Source organism: Chiloscyllium plagiosum, chromosome 16, assembly GCF_004010195.1.
Source record: "Chiloscyllium plagiosum isolate BGI_BamShark_2017 chromosome 16, ASM401019v2, whole genome shotgun sequence".
In the NCBI taxonomy this organism is placed as follows: Eukaryota; Metazoa; Chordata; class Chondrichthyes; order Orectolobiformes; family Hemiscylliidae; genus Chiloscyllium; species Chiloscyllium plagiosum.
This window is the reverse complement of record NC_057725.1, coordinates 12,051,246-12,076,768: the sequence shown is the minus strand read 5'-3', so window position 1 is coordinate 12,076,768 and position 25,523 is coordinate 12,051,246. Positions and strand designations below refer to the sequence as shown.

The 25,523-nt window shown below is 38.0% G+C and overlaps 1 protein-coding gene and 1 long non-coding RNA gene across 3 annotated transcripts in view; one reads left to right on the top strand and one right to left on the bottom strand.

Annotated features, from left to right (window-relative positions):
* lgr4 (leucine-rich repeat containing G protein-coupled receptor 4) overlaps positions 1-25,523 on the top strand; it is a 139,768-nt gene that overhangs the window by 69,478 nt on the left and 44,767 nt on the right. Inside the window, exons 3-4 of the mRNA XM_043705452.1 lie at positions 6,937-7,008; positions 16,198-16,269. Coding sequence (XP_043561387.1) covers positions 6,937-7,008; positions 16,198-16,269 — 144 coding nt within the window. The remainder of the gene's footprint in view (positions 1-6,936; positions 7,009-16,197; positions 16,270-25,523) is intronic.
* On the bottom strand, positions 4,598-24,538 carry LOC122557652. 2 transcript variants are annotated; one of them, XR_006313890.1, is made up of 3 exons: positions 24,452-24,538; positions 20,363-20,458; positions 4,598-4,665 (listed from the first exon to the last, which is right to left on the bottom strand). It is a non-coding gene; the product is annotated as an uncharacterized LOC122557652 (long non-coding RNA). The 2 variants fall into 2 exon arrangements; XR_006313891.1 differs by lacking the exon at positions 4,598-4,665 and adding an exon at positions 12,582-12,730.

Genomic DNA, 25,523 nt, shown 5'->3' with positions numbered 1-25,523 from the left:
AAATGACAAACAGCAATGGTCCTAAAACAGATCCTTGCGGAACACCGCTAGTGACGGCACTCCATGAAGAAACTTTGCCATCAACTACTACTCTCTGTCTTCTTCCATCCAGCCAATTCCTAATCCCAACCTCCAACTCACCCTCAATGCCATACCTCCGTATTTTTTGCAGTAGCCTACCATGGGGAACCTTATCAAACGCCTTACTAAAATCTATATACACCACATCTACCGCTTTACCCTCCTCTACCTCCTTAGTCACCTTCTCAAAGAATTCATTCAGGTTTGTGAGGCACGACCTGCCCTTTCACAAAACCATGTTGACTATCCTTGATCACATTATCCCTATCCAGATGTTCATAAATCATATCCCTTACAATTCTCTCTAATACTTTGCCCACAACAGAAGTGAGACTCACTGGCCTATAGTTACTAGGGTTATCCCTACTCCCCTTCTTGAACAAGGGAACCACATTTGCTATCCTCCAGTCTACTGGCACTATTCCTGTAGACAATGAGGACATAAAAATCAAGGCCACTGGCTCTGCAATCTCCTCCCTTGAGGAGATAGAACATTACAGCACAGTACAGGCTCTTCGGCCCTCTATGTCGTGCTGACCTGTGAAACCAATCTGAAGCCCATCTAAGCTACACTATTCCATTATCATCCATATCTTCATCCAATGACCATTTAAATATCCTAAAAGTTGGCCAGTCTACTAGCTTTGCAGGCAGGGCATTCCACATCCTTGCTACTATGTGTAAAGAACCTACCTCTGAGATTTGTCCTATATCTGTCACCCCTCAATTTAAAACTATGTCCCGTCATGCTAGCCATCACCATCCAAGGAAAAAAGGCTCTACTGTTCACCCTATCTAATCCTCTGATCATCTTGTATGTCTCTATTAAATTACCTCTCAACTCCTTCTCTCTAACAAAGACAGACTCCAGTCCCTCAGCCTTCTCTCATAAGCACCCCCCACCCCAAAACCACCACGACCAATACCAGGCAACATACTGGTAAATGTCCTCTGCACCCTTTCCAATGCTTCTGCATCCTTCCTACATTGCGGTGAGTGGAACTGTACGCAATACTCCAAGTTAACACCTCAATGGTCAAGAATTTTCAAGGGAAAACGAATTAAAAAGGAACACGTCCATTTATATCGTACTCTTCAGTGTTGGTACAGAATCAACACTTTCCCATATGTTAAATAAATCTATTTACAGGTAATCAGATCAGTTCCAGACAAGGGCTTAGTAATTGTTTATGGATAAGTTTGAGATTAGCTCATATTTTAAGGTGTGAATTGAAGCTATTGCATTCAGTGGCAATGGAGGTCCTTGCTGGAGAGAGTGACTATATTCAGCATTAATAAATTGCTCTGTGTATTTGAGAGATGCAGTCATCTGCAGTTTACCTTTCAAGATGGACAATTGGATAGTCCAAAGCCACCTGGACCGGGGTCAAATAATAAACTTTAGCCAAAGTAGCTTAAATTAAAGCTGTTTGAGAACCTCTTGGAGGGGACAGGGTCATTATTTGGCTGTAGTTATGACATTTGTGGTCAGACCTGTCACATTACAGCATTATATTTGGGGCCCAATCTACAATCAGTGCTAGGTTTATTTTTAGTGAGAGTCACTGAGAATTTTTGTATTAAACACCTGTGCAGATTGTATTTTTAAATGTCTAGCAGTAGCTCAATAGAGGTAAGGTAGTTTTTAAACAGCAATCAGTTTCGCAAAAAGAAGCATGTGTTCAAATAGATTTTTTAATGCAGAAAAACACCCAAACTGCTAAAGTTGGAGTAAGTAACCAAGACCTGTGCTTGAGCCAAAGGTAAGCTGTATCTTTAATATTTTTATTTACAGAAGAGGCTCAAGAAGTGCACACTCCCATTTTATTCAGTCATCAGACTGATGCAAATAGCGTTTTGATTTGAAAGATAGAAACATCAATCTGATAACTGTAGATTTCTAGATTTGAAATGCAGACAATCATGTGGCAAAACATGATGCATTCCAATTGCTGGCATACAGTCAAGAGTTACCCATTATAACCTGTGAAGCTCAGTGTTATTTATCTCGTTATTTGGCAAAAAAGGTACACTTGCGAGGGTGGGAAACTTGACCTCCACTTGCAGATGTGATCAGTGATGCTGAACCAGTAAAAGTCTCTTGTTATAATAATACTGACATTAGATGGTTAATATTAGTCTTTTTCAATGGATACACAATATAAAAATATTGTCTCTCATTTTGACTTTTTTTTCCAATATGTTTACTTTCAGCAGTATTCAAGTTATTTTCAAATTGACCTTTAGCATGCCACATTAACTGCATTCAATTGAACAAAGAATTTTTTTCCCTCATAAACTGATGGCTTCAAAAATTAAGCATTTGATGGGGAAATGTGACACTATTTGTTTCCTGGAGTTATAGCGCTGGGAATTTAGTAGTATGGCCCACATCAATACAGTTCACATATTTTGTGTAGTTCTGATGCAGTTAATCGGATCTCACTAAGTAATCAACGCTTCCACGTGTGTTAAACGCATCCGTTTTGGTGAACCACTCAGTGCAAAATTACCACATAAAACAGCTTTGAAAAGCTTGTGGTTTACTGCATTTTTTAAAAAAAGAGAAACCTATTTCAAATCAGAAATTATAATAAACACATTTTTCCGTAGTAACTGTGAGTAGTGAATTAGATGCCTAGATGGGAACCTCAATTTCTGGAATGTAGTCGGTGAAACTTTTGAATGATGGAGAAAAAATTCTATATATTGTATTATTTTGTCATTTTGCAATTGCTACACAAATAACATTTTGTTTTTGCATTTTACTAATGACCTTCCCATTTCTGGTCTTAGCAGATGTATTTTCTCATAATTGTGAGGAACTTTTGGAGCAGATTCTTTTCACCAGAAGCAAGGTTCAAATCCAGTTTCAAGGGAAGATTTGCCCTTGTGTGTTTTAAGGGCTGTAAGTTGAGAATTTATTGCAGTCAGACTACAGAACTCAAAACAAGGGGAACTACAAGTAATTCACAAAGAATGCAGTCTCATTCAGATTGACTAAGGGAAGCTTGTGATGGGTAAAGCTAAATTCAAGTCAATGTAGTACCTCTAAGAGCATTTATGAAGGATGGTTACATTTACACCATTCCTTAATGCTATCGGTGCAGAATACAGTACATTGTAAATTAAAATTGTACGGTTGTATGAAAACTTAAAGCCCCAATTTAACTTGCAGGTTCATAAGTGTTCATATTAAGCGTAGAATTCAGTTACAAATATCGGTTGATATTGATTCATGTGGAATTTTACTTGACTAATTAAATATTCAATTTCCTGTTAAAGTCCACAGGAAATTCCTGCATTTTAAATTTTGTATTACATAGTGATGTACTTTTGACAGTCTGTCTTACATAAATGGCTTTTCTCTGGAACTGTTTCGAGCACTTTAAGGCAAAGATGGAATGTGCTGATAATTTCACTATCATGTCTGCAACTGTGTAAAATGTTATTTTTATGCCACGCCCAGGAACCGTCTCTAACTTCATGGTTTTAAAGTAACTGCAGAGGCTGATAAACTGATTAGAAGCACATGCATATCTTAATAGTCATCTAACTATGTTCAGGCAGAAACCACAGAGGCATGCTGGCTCCAAAGCTACCATTCTCTGAAGCGTGACTGGGTAGCACATTGGATAGGTCTTGATTAGGACCACAATTTTTGTCTTCCTAGCAACCATCTGAAGTAAAAGTCTCCTCCCAAAATCATTTTGTCACCAAAGAATATGGTTTGTATCATATTCCATATTGATCGTAGAGAAGAAAGCATGCCACGTCTTTACAATAACAAATCAAACCTGCCAATTTAAAAATCTAACCATTTGCTTCTTGCTTGTATGATGAATTAATAAAATTATTTCATCTTGTAAATTTGGAGTAAACACAATGCTCGAAAAGCTCAGCAGTCTGGCAGCATCTGTGGAGAGAGAAACAGAGTTAACGTTTTGGCTCCTGTATGAAAAGAGTCATGCCAGACTCAAAACATTAACTTTTATTTCTCTCTCCAAAGCTTCTGTCAGACCTGTTGAGTTTCTCCAGCATCAATGGTATTTTGCTTTTATTGTAAATTTTTGAGATTCAGTTATATTGTGGCAAGTCATTTGTACAAATTTGTGATGTTGAGTTAACATAATAACTGCCACCTGTTCCACCCTCCTCCAAAATAGCTTCATTGATGTTTGCTTTGTCACTTTTTTTCAAGGGTATGATCTAGGTGGAGTTAATGGAAAGAAGGGCATTGTGAAAAGTCGTTCAGTTTTATCCTAAGGCCTTTAGTGCATTGTATAGCATTATTTTTATACATCATGTCTATGAATTGATTGCAGAATGATAAAGTTAATCTGATACATTTAGAAGATTTCAGAATGCCATAAATTAAATTCAGCATGAAATGTGTGCCAAGTGGTTTCACAGAGGCATATTCAGAAAAGAGCAGACATGTAAGGAAGGGCTCACGAGCGGGGTCACTAGATGCTTAGAGGTAGATTTTAAAGTGATCTTCAGGGAGAAGATGAAGAGGAGGGTTTGTAGAGGGATATCCAGGACATGTGGTCTAGTTGACAGAAAACACACCAACTGTAGGTCCTGCAAAAGGAATATTTGACAAATTTGTTACTTTCACTCAGTACATTGAACGGCACCATAAGGAATAGTCTGAATATTCACTCCAAACATTTTTGAAAGGATTTAATGTATCAAGCTCATGCTGTATAATACAGCCTGTATTGGTGAGAGAACAAAGTGAGAAAAAAATGGGCTTACATGGTTAGCATCCTTCTCATCCTGTAGAAAGGTTCACACTAAGTTTATAGTTTGGCATTGCACAGCTAAAGTGAAATCCGTTGAGTTCTTGGACACTAACTTTCAGTTCTATTGAGTTATTGCTGAAAGTACTCTTTTGTAATTCATGTAATTTTAAAACAATTTTATGTTGCACAACATTATGTTTGCATGGTACCTTTAGAACATAACCGGTAATATATAATTAAGTCATTGTACAAACTGATAAATGTCTGGGTTGGGTAAAGTGTAGTTGCGTAAATTGAGGTCAGTCTATCATGGCCATTGTACAACACACAATATAACTGCCAACAGAATGCATACAAGGCAAAATTTATTTATAACGTCAGTAAACAGTTCCGTATTTTGCTTGGCACAAAAATTCAGATTTCCCATGTTACCTGGCAACGCCACTAAATCCACTTTTAAGGTCACTGAGAAGATGCCAACCTGTTATCTTGTAACTACTGAAGCATGGAAAGAGAGTTCTACACATCTGGTACATTTGATTTACGGGCATAAACTTTGCCATTTTTATTGTTTAAAAACAGTGCATCAGGTAAAGATATGGCTCTCTGAAGAAATGTAGAATCATATCAGCCATCTGAAGCACAATAGAAGGATATTCATGTGACTTTGCTATTTTGTCCCACGTTATGAGCCTTGCTTTGAGATGGCTTTAAGTAGATTGCTTTGGTCGATGTAGAGGTTTTCCCCCTCCTCTCATCCTTATTAAATCTTTTGCAGAGAATGCTTTGTAATAACTTTGGTTAAGGACCTTCATTAATATATTTCATTATTCAAGTACAGCTATTAAAACAATGGTTCTTTGGCTTTAAAATTAGTTTGTCCTCATAAAAGTGATTCACAGTGCTCGAAAACATAATTTGTGTGTTGCTTCCTAATACAATCTTGATTTTAAGTGCTCACATTACTTAGCCTGAACTGAGTAGTGTGGAATGTTGCAGAAGACTTTTCTGAGATAAAACAGAGGTCTGGATCTCTTCCCCTGCGGCTAAACCAAAACGGCCTAGATTGAGTATAAATTGATATTTTTTGCTAACATTGAAAATTAATTTTAAAATTGTTAATTTATGAAACCAATTTTTTCCACTTGCCTGGTTCAGTTTCAGTTCCTTGGAGATACTTTTACTTTTTTTTAAATCTTTGCCATGATCTCAACTCTGTTCACTATGATACCTGTGCATCATTTCACATTCTACTAATGTAAACTGGCACCTTTATTTCCACCTTTTTCCTGTAACAATTCATACATCCAACTTTGTTGCTGCTTCTTTGCCTTTTACCGGATGCTTATGCTCCTGCTCTTAGCAATCAAATTATATTGCATGCTGTAGGCAGGAAATCTGTTTCAAGAAATGATTGCAAGATTGGAAATATTCACTGAAACCTGTGCAAAGTTTAGTTGGAGCTCTAGCAGTGAAGAGGATAACTAGTAACTGGGTTGGTGGGCATTATGGCCTTTAAAGTGGATTACACAGCATATGTGCCTCAGGTTTTTGTGTTTCCTGCAAACTTTGTATGCCTTCAGAACTTTAGAAGTTGGGATAAATTTGTAGGCTGACTACACACAATTAAAACACTGCACCCTGTTTTGTGTTTGAAATGAATCCCTTTGTGGCCCAGCGATATAAGGTATAATTTCTATTTGTCATTTGATGTTATATTCTTAACTACAACCATTATTTCCAGCATGTCACTACCACCATACAGTACACAAAATAGCTGCATTATAGATTAGTTCAAGACAGTCCAATGATGAGATTGGAATTGAGATGCTGTGACAACTTTTCAGTAAAACGTTCGCACTTTTTGCAGATCTTGGTGGTTATTATAATTGCAGGGTATCAAATACAACAGAGTGCCTGAATGTGATATGTGGGCTGTTATCCATTGAGAGTCATTCAAATTAAAGTGCTTTTAAACAAGCAGGATTGTATTTTAATTTCAGTTTGATTAATGTCTGTTATAGAGTAATTCTTCTTGTATTGATTGAAAAAAAAAGTTACCTGTCTCTGAACTGGTTTACAAGATTGCTTCTTTTCCCTTTTATAGGCGGTTAGCTGGCAATGACCTGTCTTACATTCACCCAGAGGCTTTGTCTGGTTTGTACCAACTAAAAGTTTTGTAAGTATTGGTCCATTATTTCCACCTCCAAAATATTTCAGGATATAGTCAGTAATGCTGTTTGAAATTGATCATTGTTTGCTAAAAATGGGTTAGGAATTGCCGAAGGTGACTCCCTATGATGTTTGTTTTAAAATATTATTGGTCCTAAATTAAATCTCATTTTAGAGATCAGTGATATTGTAGTGAACAGGTGTGGCCCATTAATGCCAATTTTCTTTATAGTGATCATGCTTTTCTATATGAATGAATAAATTTTACCATCTTTCCCATTCTGATCTCTGGGTGTGTATAAGTGCCTGTACTCCAATCTCTCTGACATATTCCACAGTGGCTGGTAAAACTGCTGTTTAGACTGACTTGCCTTCTGAACCAGTCCAATTAGCATAGTTTTCCTAAAATATGATTGCTGAAGTGCACAACTGAACAAGTGTATAAAAATGCATCATATTGTTGGAGTGCTGCATGTTGATGCATGAATTTTTTTTTGCCACAGTGATGAAAGAGAAAAAGTTAGGTCTTGAAATACTTTGAGCACTTATTGATTTGTCTGTGCTTGTACACGGTGATTATTGACCATATTCAACTACTAAATAGTCTATCTCCTATGAGCTCTTTTGGTATAGTGGTAATGTCCCAACCACTGGGCAAGAAGGTCTGGGTTCAAGTTCCAATTATCACAGATGTGTGTCATAACATCTGTAAAATAGATTTTAAAAGAATGAGCACAATTGACTACCTGAATATCTTGTATCTCAATTTATTTTTTAATTCCACCTTTCTCCGTGTGTGTCAAAAATATTGATGCATCAGTGTACAATGCTTCAGAATGATTTGATTCAAGTTTATAGATACTTTGGACTAGTTTAGAAGGCAAGCCAATCTAAATAGCATTTGCCTAGAGCTTTTAGAAGCCTATGAGAATAGGTCACTCATAATACCCATGGATTGGAATTTGAGAGATGGGTCAAATTCATACATTCAGGTGGAAAAGCATAATTTATTTATAAGAAATGTTTGCATTCGCAAAGGTCCACAGTGCTCCACTGCACTGGCAATATCAAAATAATATAAATAAGTTCCCTATATAGATCTTCTTTCCTAGATTTCGAATCAAACAAATATTTTATTTCATACAGTTGTATTATGATTATATGCTAAGGTAAGGATAGCCCAAAATGAATTGTAATGACTTAAAGCATTTGAGGTATTGATTGGATTGTGAATGTCACCAGAACTTCAAAGTTGGATTAATACATTAGTTACTTTTGCAGTATTTATGTCTTGAATGTGAGTTTTCTTTGAATATCTTGGGAACAACCTCGATTATCTGAATGAGACGTGTGGGGATTATTTTGTTTGGATAACTGATTTATGCTGCAAAGGTAGAGATTGAAGATAGAGGAAGGTTAAAAAGACAGAGGTCCACGCTGCACACAGATCAGGATAATTAATGTCAGGAAACAAAACAAAAAGCAGGCACCAAGCAGGATTCACAAACAAGGGCTCCTTAAAATGTGCAAGGATCAAAAGGTGATCAGAGTGCAGCGCAGCCGCAATGCTGTGTGAGATGATGCTGATGGCCGGCATTCTGCCATCAGTCGGTTTTGGGGGGGGGGGTTGGCTCAGGGGTGGATTATGGGAGGGAGGGTATGTGCGCATGAGCGAGAGGCAGCCTCAGTTATAGCAACTGTTGCTTTGTCAATAAAGCGCCGTAGTCCTGATGACTGTTATCCACCAGCAACTGCTCACAGCAACAGCAACAGAGGTGAATATTATTTGTATTATTGTTTATCAGTTGCTCCTCTCAGCCCCAAACTGCTCTAACCACCAGCTTCATACCACTCCATGAAATGTCACAAACCTTTGAGAGCTTTGTTAATGGGGACTGGAGGTGGTGTTGGTAACACCTCTTTGCTGTAACATTTTTACAGGACCTTGCGATCTTGTTCGGATAATATGAAATTCGGCTCATCGATGTTCGGATAACCAAGGTTGTTCTGTATATACTTATCATTCAATTTAAGAATCTTGGTATCGTTTCTGATCCCGTGAGATGTAGATATTTGGGTTTAAATGGCACTCCATTCTTACTAAAAGCAAGCTAGGATCATATAGAGTGCAATTATGCATACCAAGAGTTTTTTTCAGCGAACTGGAGGCAGAAGACTCATGACAGAGTAAAATGTCTAAGCAACTTATTTAGTTCCCTCCAGTTTGATTTGTAGCATCCATATAAAACCTTTAAGTATATGTTCTGTGATTAATATCTGTTATTCAACAGTTACCATTAATTTTGCGATTCATCAGTGCTTGATGCAAATCCCCATAACCTTATCCCATGATGTTACTTAACAGTCAGGAGTGGGTGTTTGGTGTAGCTTGTGACAACCTGTTTCACCCATGTGGTAAAAATGTTCATTTGTTTGCACAAATACTTAAGGTGTGTTCGGCTGTCTGCCCAGCAAGATTGTACATGAGTCTGCAGATGTTTGTCACCTCTTTTTTTTTAACTCTGATTGTGTTTGAATTGTGAACAAAGAAAAACAGAATGCCAGTTCCTAAAAATCCTTTAAAGTTTAGTGAGGTTCAGGGTAAGTTATATAGAAATAGACAAAAGTTACAGTGGGCTATTCAGCCCAGTCAGGTTCTTCCACCTTTACTATTCTGAATCACACCTATTTGCCCTGTTTTCATTTAATTTTATGTCTATTTTCATAAACATTGTTTTGTTTTCTATTGTAACTACTAATCCTGAAAATGAATTCACAGCTCCACAAATCTGTCAAGGGCTTCGTCTAGTTATTTTCAAAATGTCGTTATCTTAATCATCTATCTATGACCCCTCAATCCAGACCTAAATGCTGGCAAGAGTCTTTTTATCTAAACATCCTGTTGATCTCTCAGAATCTTAAAATTGTCACAGAACAGATTGAGGCCTTTGGGCCTGACATATCTCTGCTGGCTTTCTGAATGAGGCATTAATCGTTTCTCTGTAATCCTACACGTTTTTCCTTTTCAGGTAATCTAATTCCCTCTTGAATGGCACGATTCAACTTGCCTCCACACACTCTTGGGCAGTGTTAGCTCGATGCTAACCACTGGCTTTGTAAAAGAAGTTTCATGACGAGTTTTCATTACTACTTTTGTCAGTTACCTTTAAATCTGTGAACTCTGTTTCTTAATTGAATTGGAATGGTTTGATTTTGCATATCCATATTAAATCACATCTCAACTTGCTCATCTCCAACAAAAACAATCCCAACTTTTTTAATCTTAACTGCATAACTTAAGTTCCTCTAGACCTATTCTTGAGAATCTCTTTCTGTACTGTCTCTAATATCTTCACCTCTTTCTTAAAGTATGACACCCAGATTTGGATGCAATACTCTAGTTGAGGCCAAAAGAGTGTTTTATGCATATTTACATTAATCTCCTTGCTTTTATACTTTATGCTGTTATTAGTAAGGCCTAGAATAGTTTATGGTTTATTAACTCCTTTCCCAACTTGTCTTGCCACTTTCAAAGACTTATGACACCCCGATTCCTCAACTCCACCTCCTTTAGAATTGCACTTTTCATTTTATATTGTCTCTCTGTATTTTTTTTTATTACTAAGTGAATCACTTCACATTTCTCTGCAAGACTTTCATCTGCCTTCTGCCCATTCCATCTTTCTGTCATTTTGAATTTTTACTCTATTCCATTCTACTCAACCCTACTCTACGAGTTCACATTACTCCAAAGTTTTGTATCATCTGCAATGTTCAATACTACACCCCAAGGTTTTGGTTATGAAGAGCAACCAAAATTGACTCTTGAGGAATTCACTTCAAACCTCCTTCCAGTCTGAACAATATGCATTAATCATTACTCTGTTCCTGTCAGTCACTTCATATCCATGTTGCTGCTGTCCCTCTTTATCCATGAAGTGTAACTTTGCTCATAGGTCTGTGCAGCACAGTGTTGACTTTTTTTGAAAGTTCATGTTCAGTACCTCAACAGCATTACCCTTATTGATAGTCTCTTATCTCTTTTAGGAAAAACTCCAGTAAATTAGTTGAGCATGATTTGCCTGTGATGAACCCTTGCTGGCTTTCCTTTGTTAAGCCAGTTTTGTCCAATCATCTATTAATTTTGCTCTGAATTATTGATTCTAGAACAAAAACAGAAATAGCTAGAGCAACTCAGCAGGTCTGGTAGCATCTGTAGAGAAAGCAAAGTCAATGATTCAGGTTCAGTGACCCTTTTTTTCTGTTTTTGTTTCAGATTTCCAGCATCTGCAGTTCTTTGCTTTTTGTTTATTGTTTGTATAAGTTTCCCATACTCAAACTGACTGACCTATCATTGTTAGGCTAATCTTTACATTCTTTATTGAACAAGGGTGTGACATGTGCAATATTCCTGAGTCCAGTGCTTCTGCAAATTCCACACTCACTTCCCTCCGTTACCTTTGAGGCATCTCATCCTATCCTGGTGTCTTACAAACTTTAAATGCAGACAGCCTTACCAATTTTAAAATTTTTCCAAAGATCTGAACACTATCCTCTTATCATAACCTGAGAAGCAACTACTACATTTTGTCAAGACAGTTGCAAGGCAATCATTTAATACTGCAATCAATGCCTGTGCCTGCATGCATTAATCCCCTTTTAGGTCCTTAATTGGCTCCATTCTCTTTTAATATTTAATATTTTACACAATGAGATTTAATGACCTGCAATGCTCTGCCTAAATGGTTGAAACAAATTCAACAATTTGTTTTAAAAATAAAATTGGAAAATGCTAATGTAGAGGAATAAATAAAGGTGAGTAAGGGAGATGGAAATACAACTAATGGGATAGCTGTTTCAAAGAGCTAACACAAGATGACCTCCAAGATTCTGTATTCCTGGTATTGAATATTCTCGAAGACATTGGGATTCTCTCGTATGTTAGCTGCCAGTTTCTCATCTTAATCTCTAATTGTTTTTCTTACTTTCTCATTTTCCCTTCTGAATCTTCTATATTCAGACTTGAATTATCCATCTAATGTCTTCCATAAGCACAATTTTGAATTATACTAATGTTAGTTTATAACAAAAACAGAGTGCTAGAGAAGTATAGCAGGACTGGCAGCATCTGCAGAGGAAAAAAGATGTTTGGAGACCAGTGACTCTTCATCAGACCTTAATACTAATTTACTTCTTTGGTTATATAAAGATCAGCAAACTTTGGAAAAACAGTAGGCAGACTTTGCCTTGCAATGTTGAGATGTATTCTAATCTCAAACAAAATTACACTCTAAGAAATAATTATGTTTTTCTATCTTTGGAAAGATGAAAGGAAATATTACACTTTTGATTTGAAATTAAATAGCATGTTGCAGTAGCACTATTTGGAGTCCACGTTTGTACAGCCAAACACTTGGAGTTTTGATGCAAAATATTTATTTGCAAATGTTCAGGAGAGATCCACTATAAAAAGAACACAATTAAGTGGACAAAAAAAATCCAAGTACAGTGACAGGACTTTTCATGTAAATGTTAATGCTGGTTTACCACAGGACAGAATCCGAATAGTCTATAAGTGTAAAGTGGTTGAACGTGATATTCATAGAATAAATCCAAGCTTGCATCCTCCTCCTTATAGCACATTGACGGTAGCTTCCAAACGCTTGTATTTTTGTGAAACATGAAGAACCTTGTATAAATTCTTGTCTTCTAGGATGGCAATGCTTTAGCTATTCAAAAAAAAGTCAGAATAATATAGCATCTAGTTAAAAGTTAATCTTTATTTTTGGTGGGGGTGGGGATGGTGATGTGTGGTGGGTGAGCTGTTGATGAAACCTTTGTGGCTGGCTGTTTTGGCAGAACTAGGTTTCCCAATGACTGTTCTCTTCCTAGGGCATGCTGAAAAGTATTGTGGTGTGTATAAATGTTTGTTTCTAGGCTGGGTTCCAAGGGAGCTGCAGGTTATGTAGGTCAGGGGGATATTGTGACTTTTGTGCAGAAAACAAGTTTTCCTAGCAAAGTTGTAATTTAGATATATTGTATTTTCTTTTGAGATTTTTACTCTTGTAGTGATTAATCCTCTCAAATTGATTGTTTGCCAGAGTTGTGATGCATTCCAATTTCAGTAGGACCCACAAAGAATGATATTGTTAACAATGTAACAGATCATCTGTTTTTATAAAGCCAAAGAGCTAGATTCCAGTATTTAAGAGCAATTGTTTGTTAACAAAAAGAAAACCTAGAAACAGAAATTAGGAGGAGGCAACTTGGCCATTTTTGAGCCTACTCTGTCATCCAATATGGTTATAACTGATCCTCTGATTTGATACCCTCTTCCTGTTTTCTCCCATACCCTTGTTATTGTTTTATCCCTAAGAGCTATATCTGACGACCCGTTTGGGCGGCACGGTGGCACAGTGGTTAGCACTGCTGCCTCACAGCGCCAGAGACCCGGGTTCAATTCCCGACTCAGGCGACTGACTGTGTGGAGGTTGCACATTCTCCCCCGGTTTGCATGGGTTTCCTCCGGGTGCTCCGGTTTCCTCCCACAGTCACAAAGATGTGCGGGTCAGGTGAATTGGCCATGCTAAATTGCCCGTAGTGTTAGGTTAAAGGGGTAAATGTAGGGGTATGGGTGGGTTGCGCTTCGGCGGGTCGGTGTGGACTTGTTGGGCCGAAGGGCCTGTTTCCACACTGTAAGTAATCTAAGTAAAATGGAAAAACATCAATGTTTTGGCCTCAACTGCTTTCTGTGACAGAGAATTCCATAGGCTCACAACTCTGGGTGTTGACATCTCTCCTCATCTCAGTCCTTAATGGCCTATCCCGTATCCTTAAACTGTGACCTTTGTTTCTGATCATTGGGAACATCCTTCCTATGCTTGCTCTGTCTAGCACTGCTAGAACTTTGTATGTTTCCAAGAGAATCCCTCTTATCCAGCTTCATGTATCAGTACTGCCGTTCCAATTGCTGAATATTGTAATCAGTATTCCATCAACACACATACCTTTTGAACTTATTTTTTAAAAGGTGGTGGTGTCTGCTGGAAGATAAATCAAGATTATAAGCAAGACAGTGTTTAGATTTGCTCTGCCATCTGTAGTGATCGAAGAGCTACCAATACTTCAAGGGTTTCATGGGAAGAAAGTCCTTTCTGTAGTAGGAGTGCAGCATAAAGTCACCAGACAATCCTGGGCTGGTCCTGCAATCCTGTGAGGAGAGATTGAAGAAACTGGGTCTGCATTTTCAGAGTTTCAGAGAATGAGAGATGACCTAATTGAAACTAACAAAATTCTTACAGATGTGACAGGGACCAGGTGGATGCAGAAACTTTTTGTTTCTCCTGGCTGGGTGTGTGGTTAGTGATACGGTTTAGAACTAGGCGATACTGTTTTGGACAGAATGCATTGGGTCATAGAATTCCTACAGTGCAGAAAGAGGCCACTCTGCCCATTCAGTCTGTTCCAACTCTGTGAAAAACATCCCACCCTGTGAAGACTCTCTCTGCCCCATCCCATCCCCATAACCCTGCACTTACCATGGCTAACCCACCTAACCTGCACATCCCTGGACACTACATGGCAATTTAACATGGCCAGACCACCTAACCTGAACACCTTTGGACTGTGGGATGAACCAGAGTACCCAGCGGTAAACCAAAGAGACTGTTTCCATCTCCACACAGTCACCCAAGGTTGGAATTCAACTTGGGTTGCTGGCACTGTGAGGCAACAGTGCCTCACTGTGCCACCATGCCATCCAAAACAAAATGCTGGGAAGACTAAGAGAAATCTCCTCAGTCAGAGGAAATGGGGAGAAAGCATTCCAAACGAGTGCTGGGGTAACTCAAAGACTGAGTAAGTTGAAGATAAAAATTGATGGATACTGATAAAAAAGAAGGTTATGGGGATAATGGCATTGCGGTCTTCCTAAATCTTACATTTTAAAGTTGCACAGGAATAGAGAGAAATCTAGGGATTTACATACTGTTGGAAATACTGACAAGTTGTGAAGACTATTTAAAAAACACTCTGGACTCTTGATGTTATAAATGGAGCAAGGAGTGTGAATACAAGGGCATTATGCTAAATCTTTACAAATCGCTAATTAGGTCCCACCTGGAATATTGTATTCCATTCTAGGCACCGTACTTCAGGAAATTGTAATAGGTAATCGGTAAATGAAATGGACAAGAAAATAAATTATTTTACACCATGTAATGTAATGATTGAAAGTGCCCTGTCTGAAAGAATGGTTGAAACAAATTCATTGATATTTTCAAAAGAAAAAAGAAAAAATACTTAATGTATAGGAATAAATAAAGTTGAGTAATTTGCAGGGTGATGAAATGAGATAACCTTTTTAAAAAGCTGACATGGGCAAAATTATCTCCAAGATTCTATATTTCTAAAACTTGAAACGGTTCAAAAAAGATTTGCAAAGACGTTGCTAGGGTTAGAGGATTTGAACAGTAGGGAGAAACTGAATAGGCTGGGGCTAACTTCATTGGAGCGTCAAAGGCTGATGGGTGACCTTATAGAATTTTATAAAAATCATGAGGAGCATGGATAGGGTCAATAGACAAGGTCTTTTCCCCAAAGTAGGGGAGTCCTAAACTAGAGGGCATAATTTTAAGGTAAGAGGGGAAATATTTAAAAAGAACCTAAGGGGTAACCTTTTCATGCAGAGGGTGGTGTGTTAAAGAAATGAGTTGCCAGAGGAACTGGTGAATGTTGGTACAACTTACAATATTTAACAGACATCTGAATGGGTATATGAATAGGAAGAGTTTAGAGGGATGTGGGCCAAATGTTGACAGATGGGACCGCATTAATTTGGGATTTCTGTTTGGAATGGACAAGTTGGACCCAAAAGTCTGTTTCCGTGCTATACAGCTCTCTAAATCTATTAGAAAATATTGTTATTTTCATGAAGTGTCATTTTCTTACAATATCAGTCCTTGGCATTCTTCATCAGTATTTACTGCATTTCATGGAGTTACATAGCTTGTACTACCAGCTTTGTGTCAAATGCATGAGTTTTTTTTGCCTATTTTAGTGGCAAAAATGCTGTTGGTTTATGACCTCAATGAATGTTGATATATAAAAGAATTTGTTTTGAGATATTTTGTGGTTATATTTCAGTGCATTTACACGACTCTAAAATGCTGAGTTGTCCACCTTTTTGATTTTGCAGAATGCTTCAGAACAACCAATTGAAAACTGTACCAAGCGAAGCCCTGAAAGGACTGTCTACACTACAGTCATTGTAAGTATTACTTTCAGCTGCATTTCAGCTATTTTTTTTTCTCCTGCTGAAGCACTCTTGAAATTATTCCAGAATGATTCTTTCATGGTCATCAAAATATATCGTTTGACGTTGACAATCGTTTCTGTAATAACTTTTAATGCCTTTCATCTTGAAGGTGTAGGTTCTGTCCATGTTATCTTTCTGTGTGGTTTATACAGTTTAACTCAGAACAAAAGACTGCTTCTGTTTACATTTTTAGCCTTGATTCTGACAATTGTCCATTAAGATTAAGGAATAGGTAGCTCATGGTTTGGATTTACAGGAATTAACTACATATGAGAATATTGCTAACCAGCAGTATATTTGAGAGTCCAGGCTGCAGACATACACAGTAAGTCTTCTGACTTGCAAAAGAAATAGATACTGTACTGTTGTTGGCATATAATACACAAAAGACTTGCTTGCAGTTTGACCTGTTCTCTTCTAGATGGATGCAAAAAAAAAATCTGCAGAATACTCCTCTTAAAGACAGATGGAAGAGAAATAAAGATTTACAAAATAACAATGTTGCCTGTAGCATGTTTGGCTTTTGAAAAGTGGCAAACGTTGTTTATGTTATGTAAAAGTTGAACTGTGTTCACAGCTACACACATGTAAACTGACCAGCTGTGTAAGTGCTGTAAATATTCAGTGCATGCGCTAATTGGATTAGTAATCCAGATAATGGCACCAGCATAGAGTATTTTTTAATTTGTCATAATTTGATCAGAAATATTATTTCATCAACATACAGCTGTCATCAGATTGTAGATATTTGACATTTATCTCGGCTCTGTGCATCTAAAATACAGAAAATGATGAATTTTGATTTGTGCCTTAATCATATTTTTTAAAAAGGCAATTGTTGACGCAGTAATGGAGGCTGTAACTTTATATTGCAATGCTTTAAGCTTATTCTAGACTAGAAAGTGGCCACTCTGCTACTGATAAACGGGACTCAAAGTTAATTCAAGTTTTCCATTACTTGGTCCATATCCCTGGAAATTACTGCCCTTTTGTTCACTGAGTTCCAGACGCCTGAATAAATCTTTTCTCATGTCCCCGTTTTTATACTTTTAGATCAAGAATTTGTCTAAATCAGTCTTGAATTCAATCGAGGAGGAGGCGATGGCCTAGTGGTATTATCGCTGGACTGTTCATTCAGAGATCCTGATAACATTCTGGGGTCCAGGGTTCGAATCCTGCCATGGCAGATGGTAGAATTTGAAATCTGTAAATATCTGGAATTAAGAACCTCAAGGTGACAATGAATTGGTTGTGGGGAAAAAACTCCATCTGGTTCACTAATGTCCTTTCGGGCAGGAAACTGCCATCCCTACCTCGTCTGGTCTTTGTGACTCCTGACCCATAGCAATATGGTTGACTCTTCACTGCCCTCTGGGCAATTAGGAATATACAATACATGCTGCATACAACACCCTAATTTTGTGAATGAATAAAAAAGGACCCAGCCTCCACTGTTTGCCAGAGAGAGAAGTATAAACAAACAATTACCGTCTTGAGAGAAGAAATTCCTCCTTGTCTCACTCTTGAATTGAATATCACTCATTTTGAAAGTGCCTCCTGTTCTTAATTTCCCAGCGAGGGAAAATGTCCACTTACTATCTGTCCAGCTCCATCAATATTGGCCCAGTCTGGTCAATGTTCCTTATATTGCTGTTTGTGAAACCTTGCTGTGTGAAAATTGACTGTTGAATCTCTAGTGACTACATTTCTTTAAATGTCTGCAAAGCACTTTAAGTAGCAGAGTTACGGAAAATTTTATTTAAATGTTCAAGGGCTGATCTGGATTATCTGGATGGTGCTATTCTCCTGAACACTTCATAATCTCGAATCTCTTAAAAAAATTAGTCCATGAATTCAGGTGAATTGAGGGAAGGTCATCGAGTATAATGAGTTACAGCAGAGGATTTCAAATTTGCAGCTTATATCAAGACTCTGGTGATGATCACAATTTGAACCTGATTACCAGACAAGCTCTGCTGTTAGCCACAAATAACCAAAGTGCATTATGCTTGCAATCTCAGGAGGGAAGAAGTTGACCATTGCTTATAAGTTAGTTTTTAAATTCGATCAATATGAAGTAGTTATGGGTTTCACTTTCTAACTATGAATGCACTGTGTAATTTACACTGTATATAAGTTGTTTTAAAGAATGGAAAGCACTAGTTTCATCCCAAAATAATGTGTACTGAGAGATGCCTTCTGCAGCAAATGTCACTGAACATCCAGGTTTCAATGTTTATTGACAGCATGAGTTGTAGGAGTGTCATAAACATTCCTAGTAATTGTGATAGAAACTAGAACAGTCTGTTTTGAACTGATCAGCTGTTTTCCGATTTTTCATGCTCGTAACAACAGGGTATGAAGTAATTATTTTTAATTATGTATATGTTCATAAGTGGTTAGTGTATTTTGGGTGTGTTCATAAATATGGTCAACATGCTATGTTTCTCCCTGATGTCAGCTATCATTTCAGTATATGGAGAGCTATGGCCCTGCTGAAAGAGTTGTGTAAGCCCCAGCCTGCTACAATTCATTGTCTTAAAGTTTGGAAACTTCTAAGTTTGCAGTTTTTTTGTCTTATTAAATCCCTGGATTTTGCTAGTAGACCTTTGTTTTGGGTTCCAGTATTCAGATAATATCAAATACACTTTAAAATATTTAGGACTTCACATCAGTTTGGAACAGAGGAAGTGTTCCCTGGAGATGCCATAGGAATGGGTAGTTCCATTCTATTCTGAACATAAACCTTGATTATAATTCAGTTCTAATGAAGGGTCATGGATCTGAAATGCTAACTTTGTTTTTCTGTCCACAAATGCTCCTGGATCTGCTGAGTATGTCCAGCATTTTCTGTTTTTAGTGTAAATTTACACTATCAGCAGTATTTTGTTCTGGTTTAATCCAGTTTAGTTGTACAACTTGAGGACGGTGGCTTATTAGGACCATCTTAAAATCCAACTTATACCAAGCATTTGCACATTCCTCTTCATATCTAATTCTTTTTGTCTTACTTACCTCATGGAATCATGAAGAAAGAAATGTATCAAGGTTCCAGTCTTTTAGGGATGTTTTACTGTTTCAGCAGGGAAATCAATGTTTCTGATTCCTGATGAAGAGCTTATGCTCGAAACGTTGACTCTCCTGCTCCTCGGATGCTGCCTGACCTGCTGTGCTTTTACACCACACTCTTGACACTGATCTCCAGCATGTGCAGTCCTCACTTCCTCCTTTACCGTTTCAGTGTAAATCATCAGTAATCTGACCATGTCGGAAACGTTCAATTATTGAAAATTAAAAGCAGTCTGCTCTTCAGAAAAAAATATCTAGGGATTATAAGAAGCTTCTCTAAACTGAGCAAAATGAGTACAGTCTATGGAACTTAGTGCTAAAAGGTGAGTCATGCTGACGAGTGTTGCAAATTATGCAACATTTGTCAGCATGTTTTATGTGTACTTTTGGTTGAGCTTTTGAACAAAAGAAATAATGGCAACCAAGGTTTTTATTTGGATGGGTTAATACGCTGTTACAGTAAACTTGAATGTACTGGCTGATCATACTTTTAATTGCAACAGTTACAGCTTGCCGTGACTTGAAAGGAACATCACAATGTGCTTCACAGAAGGGTAATCAAGGTAAAAAGGATGCTGAACCAAATGAGTTATGTGGTCAGGGGAAGAATCAATAGCTTGGCCAAAGAAGTAGATGTTAACAATACCTTATACAAATAAAATGAAAAGGAAAGGGACAGAGGAGGAGGAATTTCAGCTAATGGTATGCTACCAATAGTGGGTTATATGGACAAGGAGATGCAAGAGAAACTGCATTCAAAGGAAAAAAGTTTCTGGTCAGTTGATCTTTCTGTAGTACTGAAGGATATTGCAAAATAGAGAACAAAATAAAGGAGGCAATTTAAATGCATGGGTTAGATTTTTAAATGTTTATACTTGGTAGACTGAGCTAGCAATGTACAGTCAGAACAAGATTATGGAATAAACAGAATTAGTGACAGGTGGGTTATGACTAACACAGTTTTGAATAAACTTACGTTTTGAAGGATAGTCGACCACTAGTAATTTGAAAAGTTGAGTCTGGAGGTGACAAACGCTAGGCTGAGAGGTTCAGTGTTGAGGGGTCAGCAGTCCTGCAGAGATATAATTCAGAAGTTTTTATAATAGAGAAAAAAGGGTCATTAATATCATAGCTCACTTTCCTGGATTTTGCATTGTCATTATCTTGAACGGTTATTTGGCAGCAGGAGGCATTGACAGAGGCTCTGCGTTTAGCATGGTTGAAGTGATAGTGTAGACACTACATTCACTTCTGACGTCATTTCTTGGATTCCACTTGGTCAGAGTGTTACTAATCTCTACTACAATAGTTGTTTTTAGCACGCCTAGCGTATTTACCTGCTGGGAGGAGTTTTTATTCCCTTCTAGCATATTTAGCTGCTGGGAGGAGTTCAAAAGAAACAAGTTCCCAGGTTAGTGGTGTTTTCTGCTACTTTGGTGAATTTCATTGGGGTAAAACATCTTCACCCACTTAAATAGTGGAATTCCATTCAGTGGTAAACATTGTTTCATAGAGTCAGCCACAGCTTAGTTGGTAACCTTTTGAATCTCAAAGTTCTGGGATCAAGTACTAGTTGAGGGGTTTGAGCTCAAAATCAAGGTTGGCATTCCAGTGCAATTCATAAGAGGTCTTATATTGTTGGAAATGCAATTTTTCTGGTAAGATATCTAATCAAGGTCCTATCTGCTTGTTCAGGTGGATGTAAAAGACAGAATGATACTATTTCAGAGAAGAGGAGACAAGTCTCCTCTAGCATCTTGGTCATTTTTTTTAATTGGTAACTCTCCATAGCACAAAGGCTAGCATGTCACTATTACATTGCTATTTGTGGGGTATTCTATGTGCAGTTAGCTTTTGTTTTCATCACAATGGTGACTACATTTCAAAATTACCTCTAATTCTAAAGCACTTTTAAGTCATAAGTGAAAACCATGTCTTTTTTCCTCTAAAAGTTTTATGTATGTCTCACTGGTGCAACTCCTGAAAGACCGTATATCAGCATTGTAGTAGTCAGTATCAAAACACCTTTGTGTTGCTTTGTCAGGATTGATTGACTCCAGCGTCAATTTTGTACACACGGCTTAAATGTAACCAAACTCGTATACCATACTCCCACTGAGTATTGCAGGGCAAAATTAGTTATTTGGTGCGCTTGGATTCATCTTCCCATTTTGTGTTAAAAAGCTGGGTATACAATTTCTAGAGTTTATCCCCTTAACTTTTTGCTGTGCTAATTGAATGTTCAGGAGAAAGTGAGGTCTGCAGATGCAGGATGCTGCCTGACCTGTGCTTTTCCAGCAACACATTTTCGGTAATTGAATGTTCAGCCTAATGTAATCTCAATGTATTGAGGCTTCATCCTTGTATAATCCTGTTTTTACCCGAAATGTTTGTTAGACCAGATGATGTTTCAAGTGTAAGCTGCAAACTTGCGTCTGTTTATTTGCCTTTCAAGGTCAATATTATAGACAATAAACAATAGGTACAGGAGTAGGCCATTCGGCCCTTCAAGCCAGCACATCATTCATTATTATCATGCCTGATCATCCACGATCAGTATCCTGATCCTGCCTTATCATCATGACCCTTGACTCTACTATCTTTAAGAGCTCTATCCATCTCTTTCTTGAAAGTATCCAGAGACTTGGCCTCCACTGCCTTCTGGGGCAGAGTATTCCATATATCCACCATTCTCTGGGTGAAGAAGTTTCTCCTCAACTCTGTTCTAAATGGCCTCCCCTTATTTTTAAACTGTGTCCTCTTGTTCCGAACTCACCTATCAGTGGAAACATGCTTCCTGCCTCCAGTGTGTCCAGTTCTTTAATAATCTTATACTTCTCAATGAGATCCCCTCTCATCCTTCTAAACTCAAGTGTGTACAAGCCCAGTCGCTCCAATCTTTCAACGTATGATAGTCCCGCCATTCTGGGAATTGACCTCGTGAACCTACGCTGCACTCCGTCAATAGCCAGAATGTCCTCCTTCAAATTTGGAGACCAAACTGCGGTCACACCAGGGTCCCGTACAGCTGCAGAAGGACCTCTTTGCCCCTATACTCAATTCCTCTTGTTATGAAGGTCAGTATGCCATTAGCTTTCTTCACTGCCTACTGTACCTGCATGCTTGCTTTCATTGACTGATGTACAAGACCACCTAGATCTCGTACTTCCCCTTTGCCTAACTTTCCATTTGATAGAAATCTGCCTTCCTGTTCTTGCCACCAAAGTGGATAACCACACATTTATCCATATTAAACTGCATCTGCCATGCATCCGCCCACTCAACTAGCCTGCCCAAGTCACCCTATATTCTCATAACATCCTCTTCACATTTCACCCTGCCACCCAGCTTTGTGTCATCAGCAAATTTGCTAATATTACTTTTAATATCTTAATCTATATCATTAATCTATATTGTAAACAGCTGCAGTCCCAGTACCAAACCTGGTCACTGCCTGCCATTCCGAAAGGGATCCATTTATCACTACTCTTTGCTTCCTGTCAGCTAGCCAATTTTCAATCCAAGTCAGTATTTTGCCCCCAATATCATGTGCCCTAATTTTGCTCGCTAATCTCCTTTATGTGGTTCTTTATCAAAGGCTTTCTGAAAGTCCAGGTACACTACATCCACTGGCTCTCCCTTGTCCATCTTCAGAGTTACATCCTCAAAAAAGTTCAGAAGATTAGTCAAGCATGATTTCTACCTTGTAAATCCATGCTGACTCTGACTTATCCTGTTATTGCTATCCAAACGAGTCGTAATTTCATCTTTTATAATTGACTCCAGCATCTTTTCCACCACTGACATCTATAATTGGTCTATAATTCTCTGTTTTCTCTCTCCCTCCTTCCTTGAAACATTAGTCACCCTCCACTCCACAAGAACTGATCCTGAATCTATAGAACATTGGAAAATGATTACCAACGCCTCTATGATTTCTAGAGCCACCTCCTTAAGTACCCTGGGATGCAGACCATCAGGTCCCGGGGACTTATCAGCCTTCAGACCTAACAGTCTCTCCAACACCATTTCCTGCCTAATATGAATTCGCTTCAGTTCATCCATTACCCTAGGTCCTTCAACCACTATTATATCTGGGAGATTGCTTATGTCTTCCCCAGCGAAGACAGATCCATACTACTTATTCAACCCTTCTGCCATTTCCTTGTTCTCCATAGTAAATTTACCAATTTTCTTTTCACATACCTAAAAAATCGTTTACTATCCTCCTTTTATATTTTTGGCCAGTTTGCCTTCGTACCTCATTTTTTTCCTCCATTTATTGCCTTTTTAATTATCCTCTGTTGCTCTTTAAAAGTTTCCCAGTCCTCCGGCTTCACGCTCATCTTTTCTATGTTATACTGCTTCTCTTTTATCTTTATATAGTCCTTTAACTTCCCTCATCAGCCACAGCCGCCCCTGCCTTTCCTTAGTATCTTTCTTCCTCTTTGGAATGAATTGATCCTGCACCTTCTGCATTATATCCAGAGGTACCTGCCATTGGTGTTCCACTGCCATCCCTGTTAGCGTATTGAACTTTGGCCAGCTCCTCCCTCACAGCTCCATAGGTCCCTTTGTTCAATTACAATACTGACACTTCCGATTCTCCCTTCTCCCTTTCAAATTGCAGATTAAAACTTATCATTATGGCCACTACCTCCTAATGGCTCCTTTACTTCGAGACCTCTGATCAAGTCCGGTTCGTTGCACAACACCAGATCCAGAATTGCCTTCTCCCTGGTAGGCTCCAGTACAAGCTGTTCTAATTCCATCTCTGAGGCATTCCACAAACTCCCTTTCTTATTCTCTTTTTTGCACTTGAAGTTAATTAGAATATGTTGAACGTCTTCATTTTATTTTTCCAAAAGAAAACACAAAATAATGGAGAAACCACACAGGTCTGGCAGCATCTACCAAGAGAAAAACAGTGTTATGTTTTAAATCCAGGATGACTCTTTAGAGTTGAAAGATGTTCGGAAATGTTTATTTTTTCATTGTCTCTTAAATCTGCCAAGAATATTTTTAAAACAAAATTCAGTACTCTCCAGTTCTGAAGAAGACATACCAGACAGGAAGCATCAACTGTGTTCTCTTGCCATGGACGCTTCCAGATCTGCTGAGTTTCTGTTGTAGTTAGTATCTGCTTCATATTGACAGCGTCACCAGTATTTTGCCTTTGTCTTCATTTTTCCAGTTGGGTGACAACAGTGTTCTTGCACAAAATAATCTTCGCCTTTTAAGGAAAGCTGGTTAGTTACTTGTTTGAACATTGAAACAGAGTCATTGAATCAAACTGAGCTTTTGAGAGGTCCGTTCCCTTGAGTATCCAGCCCTCCAATTAAATAAAAGGACAGTAATTTTGGAGCATAGAGGAAATTGATTGGACCATTTTGCTATTTCATAACTTTTGTCAATTTTATTCGAAATGTACATTGATTCATATTGTCTTAAGTCAAAAAAAACAGCCTTTGTAATTTCGAAAGCTGGTTTCAGCCAGCTAATCTTTCTCGAATGGCACTTTTCAGCCTATTAACCTCTACTTAACAGGATCAGCAACCCATTTTAGGATCAAAATAGAATTCTGAGGTAAGAAAAGTTTCAGAACAGCCTGAAATATTGCCGAAGAAGGAATTTAGTTTAGAAAGAATATGGCTTCTGTTTTCCCAGTGTTTAGCTGAAGGAAATTGTTTATCCAGGATTGGATATCAAGCAAGCTCTAATAACAGAGCGGCACTGAAGCATAGGTGGTGAGGGTTTAGAGCTAATGATGTAGTTTTAATCCATATCTGTGGATGATATTGCCACAAGGCAGCCTCTAGAAGAAGAAAACAAAGGGACCAATATAGGTTGTATTCTTGAGGTAGCCATTCAAGTGTGACAAGAGAAAGTCTTTGATTGCAATGTTCTGGTTCGATTTTCCAGTACTTGGTCCATAGTCTTGCTATTGTAATTCAAGTGTTCAATTAAATATTTCTCAAATATCTTGAGGGTTTCTGTCTCTCTAACCCTTTTTAAGCCATGAGTTTCAAATCCCCATTGCCATATAGGTGAACAAGTATTTCTTCAAATCCCTTCTAAACTTTCTGCTCCGTACCTTAAAATTGTGCTCTCTGGTTTTTGAACCGTTTACTAAGGGA